At 44.1% G+C, this 5,000-nt stretch overlaps 1 protein-coding gene across 1 annotated transcript in view; it reads right to left on the bottom strand.

Moving 5' to 3' along the window:
- The window catches only part of LOC142899458 (protein kinase C epsilon type-like), a 37,364-nt gene that overhangs the window by 11,446 nt on the left and 20,918 nt on the right, over positions 1 to 5,000 (bottom strand). The window contains exon 10 of the mRNA XM_076043048.1: positions 4,876 to 5,000. This exon is cut by the window's right edge and continues 49 nt beyond it. Coding sequence (XP_075899163.1) covers positions 4,876 to 5,000 — 125 coding nt within the window. The remainder of the gene's footprint in view (positions 1 to 4,875) is intronic.

Raw genomic sequence — 5,000 nt, 5'->3', positions numbered from 1 at the left:
TCTGCACCACCACCTCCTCCTCCCCCTTCACTACCAGGCCGAGCCACCGGGCGGAGCGGTGAGTCGGGGCTGCGCCGCTGTTGTATAATGTTATTTACATTTCTGCGGCGTAATTAGGCCGATAGGGGGGAACGGCTGCGATCCCGCCAGATTAGGAGGAACAAGGAGGCAGCGAGGGCGTCGGCGGGACGCAGGTCACACGCAGCGGCGGCTATTTCAGTCGTGTCAAAGGTCAACCGACGACCACCTTGATGTGGATTTCGGCGCAGGTTTAACCCCAGATCTAATTTTCCTAAACATTCCTTTGTTTGAAAAACCCCCAAACCAAAATCATGTTTACTTGTATATCCGCAAATACGTAAATGTTTTTATGTCACACGAGCCGCGGGGGCGTGACCTCATGACCTCTGCGGAGCGCGCGCGCGTGTGTGTGTGTGTGTGTCTGGAAAACCTGCTGAAAGGTGTGAAAAGTCTGTGGAGGTGAAGTGGAGGACGTGAAGCAGCGTGTCCAAACGTTGAGTGTTGCTAAGTTAGGCATCGAGGGGCCTCACAGCGAAACAAGCAGGGGGAGGAGTGGGGAGGGTGGTTTCAGGTAGGTTCAGTGCAGAACAGAGTGGGAGGAGGGAAACCAAGTTCAGCAGTGAAACTTGAATGTTTCGAGCCGCTGTGATGAAAGCCATAAGCTATATGGCTACATGCAGCTTATGGAAACGTTTCCGTGACCCCTGGAATTGCGCAAAACCTAAATATCGCAATAGCAAACCGGTCATGAAATCAGCTGAACTTGGAAAAACCTCTCAAATGTGGCTCAAAGGTTTTGACATATATATCGCAAAAGTGTGATGGAAACTTAATTTCCGTATTTACACGACGGGTTCGCGGACCAGTGAAAATGGCGCGTTATGATTGGACGGAGGGGGAGACAGGATATCTTTCACAAGTAATCAAAGAGAAAAATATGAACGGTTGGTCCCGCGAGATTTTACAGCTTATGCGATTTGCACGATTCAGTGGAAACACCTGCAAATCGCAATTGTACCTTGTCGAAATTCTAGAAATATCACTTTCATTTTGCGGAGAGCTGTCAGGGAAACGCAGCTATAGAGTTGATGGATGAATTGATTGAAAAAAAAAAAAAATCTATGAGCAGAACAGGAGGACAAAAAGAAAAGAAAACTGCTCCCGTCTTTCACATCTCAACTCAAAGATCAGAACGGCTCCAGCAGGAAAAAGCTGCACCGGCCATAGAGCAGCAGATCAACGGCTGGCGACATTTTTGCAACATTTAAAAAAAAAAAAAAAAAAACTTTTTTATTTGGTCCTGGTCACCGGGAAGTGGAAACTGCTATCATAGAGATTCCACTTAAAGGCCCCACGTTCCACTTGTTTCCACCTTGGGATGTTTCATCCTGGATAACCAAGTCCAAAACAGCCACCTCAGCACTGTGCTTACAGCCCTTTGTGACATCACAGGGGGGCTGATGTCTTGACCTCTACGGTCCCTTTCGTCAGCATTTTCCCTGAGAAAAAGTCAGCCGCATGTAGCAGAAAAACTGCTGAAAGACAACAAACTTCGGTGTCTTTGGGGTTTTCGGCTTTGGTTGCAGAACGGCTAAAAAGTTGTCGCTTCCAAACAGCCGGAGAAAGCGGTTTCGCCGCCGGTCGGCCGAACCTGATTGATGGCTGCACGGAACCGGACTGGGTCGTCGTGGCGTTGGGACAAGTGGGACCAGCAGCGTTACACAAGAACTGGGACGGTAAAACATGGACACGGGGCGGCTGTTTGTTGTAATCACAGCGAGCCGAGTGTGTGTGTGTGTGTGTGTGTGTGTGTGTGTGCCAAGAAAAGCCGGGTGGGAAGGGGAGGCGGGAGATGAGGGCGGGGTCACAGGCTGTATGGAATACGCATCATGGAGCTGATAAGCATCAAGTCTGTTATATAAGAGGGCTGAAAAAAAAGAAAAGAATAGAAAATTCCCTTTGTTTTGCACAAGAACACACTCAAAGGCCTGCAATCAGACCCGGTGCGTGTGAGTGTGTGTGTGCGCGTGTTCTTGGCTGTGTGTTTCTGTGTCTGCTGGCCACACGTTTGACTTTGGAAACACAACAGGGGCCCAAAAAATGCAAGAACATCGCACGAGATGGCGTGTTTGTTTGCTTTTTTTTTTTTTTTCTCTACACTGCCGTCAAGGAAAAAAAAAAAAAAAAACACACAGAGGAGGAGATGCTGCTGGGAACTTTGCACGCCGTCACTCTGGCACACTACGGTGACAGACAGGGTGACAAATGTTTTCCTGGAGGAATTCTGGAGATTTAAGGTGACGGACATCGTCTGCTGCTGGAGGAAAACAACACACGCAACTCTCTCTTGAAGTTACAGAGATGTGGTCCTGTTGTTAGAGATAAACGGACAACACGTGAGTTTGACTTTTGCACCAGTTGTGTTATCCTGAAAGTTGAAATGTGTTACTGTGTGAATGATCTTTTGAGAAGTTCACACAACACATTGCTGAAAACACACACACACACACACACACACACACACACACAATCTGTAGCAATATGTAATTGTAAGGTCATATATATTCCTTCTTTTAGTCCTTCTGTGTCTCCACTTATCACACACACACAGTTCTGGGAACCAGCCCTATGTGATGTCACAAAGGGCACCCATACCTGCCACAGCCTAGTGACCTGGACCTCTGATACCACCCCGTTTTAGGCCCCATTCAGACGTGTGGATGGTCCAACGGTGATGTTTTTTTATTTTTTTATTTTATTTATTTTTTTAGGCAGGATGGTGCAAACAGAGGGCTAAATACGTTTGTTGCAGGGACAAACTCCTTGGAGTCAAGCATAGTGCACACACGGATTGATTGAGCAAAGTAAAAACTAGCGGAGTGAAAGTGACGAGGTGGGAAAAATGCAGTGCCAGCAGCAGCAGCAGCAGCAGCAGCAGCAGCAGCAGCAGCAGCAGCAGCAGCAGCAGCGTTGAGTCTGTAATGTGACGCGTGGAAACAATTTGGTTTCCTCTCGTCAGGAAGCGAAAACGGAACAAAATGCGAAAGACAGTCAGAGGAAGAAAAACGCAGACGACTGCGACAGCGCTTTTTACTGCGCAAAAGTGAAAGTTCAAACGTTCAGCTGTTGACTTTTGAACGCAGCCTGCGGCAATTACCAACATGCATCTGGATCAGTGCAGTGTTCCGAGGTGGGGAGGTCATTGTACCTCACATCCGTCCTCTTGCATATATATATACATATATATATATATGTATATATATATATATATATATATATAAATATATATATATATATATATATGTATATGTATATATATATATATATATATATATATATATATATATATATATATGTATATATACATATATATATATATATATATATATATATATATATATACATATATATATTTATATATATTTATATATATATATATATATATATATATATATATATATATATATATATATATATATGTGTTTGTGTATATATATATATGAATTATTTTTGCTGCTTAAAAAAGTGATTCCTCATCTCGTCTTCTCAGCTCTCTAAAAGTGTCCAAGTTGAGTTGAAACCACGGAGACGAGCTCGAGCTGTGCGGGCCTACAGTGACCCAGCAGGGCGGCGGCAGAGAGGAGTTTCCAGCCGACACCTGCCGCTGAGGCCGGCGTCAGGCTCAGGTTGCACTGAAAGGACTCGCAGTCACAGCAGAACATGGGGTGAGCAGGCGGGGCTAGAAAAAGTACCTGACTGCTTAGATGCACGCACGCACACACACACACACACACACACGCACGCACACGCATGCACACAGGACTGCGTGTGCACCGCCTCTACATGCACGGCGGGAACACTTATGCAACATGTCATAGACAAAACATACGGTATGGCTTGTCAGCACCACCGGGTGCCCGCCGCATGTTTCCGTCTGTCATCGTCTACTTACTGTATGGATGGATAGATGGTGTGTGTGTGTGTGTGTGTGTGTGTGTGTGTGTGTGTGTGTGTGTGTGTGTGTGAGAGAGAGCTAGAAGGAGACTGAGGTGAGAAACACTGAAGTGAAGCTCTTAGTAACATGAGATGTTCACAGGTTTTACAGAGGGAAATCAAAGGTTTCAAACAATAATAATAATCATGATAATAATCATAATAATAAATAATTATTGAGAAGTTTGTGATTGTATTTATTGTGTTTACTTGTATCCCCCCCCCAATCAGTGTTGCTTTCTGTTTTTTTTAATTTATTTATCTCTCAATATATTTTCTCTCCATTCTTATTCCAAGAGTTTAGGAAATATGGACACATATCTGTTCTTTTTACTCCTTGTTTAAAAGATACAAATTCTGTTCAAGGTAATTCACTCGTTATTAGAGATTATTTTAGAGTGCTTCTGCTTTGAGGGTCACTGTCCCCCAAAGCTGAGTACAGATAGTGTCAACGTCCAACAAAGGCTCACTGGTCAGAACTATTACTGATTAGAATTTGGTTGTGCTGCAAAAAAAGTATCACAACTTTTTCTTTTTTTCAAATGTATCAACTAATTGAAACTATTGTTTCAATAATGTGAAAAAAACCAAAACTTTTTACTTAAGTACATTTCAGTACCTGTACTTTCTTACTTTAACTTCAGCAAAGGGGTTGAATCAGCACTTTTATTTTTTCCAGAGTATATATATATATATATTTTTTTTACACAAGTATCTGTACTTTTATTTAAGTACAGAATGTGAATACTTTTGCCACCTCTGCGCAAAACTCGAATTCCCAAAAGCAACACCAACCAATGACTTTGAGTCCTAAAGCTGTGCAATGCTGCCCTCTGGAGGCGGAGGGAGGAAGTGTCCTACCTTGGTCTGGAAGCAGCAGAAGAGCTGCGTCAGGTAGGGGTGTTTCCTGGCCAGCGCCAGGATGCGTTTCTCCGTCATGGTGCAGTCCACGTCGTCGTCCTGCAGGATGACGTCCTTCTTCAGCA

The sequence above is a fragment of the Nelusetta ayraudi genome, unplaced genomic scaffold, assembly GCF_046127955.1.
Source record: "Nelusetta ayraudi isolate G7.1 ecotype Tasmania unplaced genomic scaffold, CSIRO-AGI_Nayr_v1 ptg000072l, whole genome shotgun sequence".
Lineage (NCBI taxonomy): Eukaryota > Metazoa > Chordata > Actinopteri > Tetraodontiformes > Monacanthidae > Nelusetta > Nelusetta ayraudi.
This window is presented reverse-complemented; position numbering and strand designations above follow the sequence as displayed.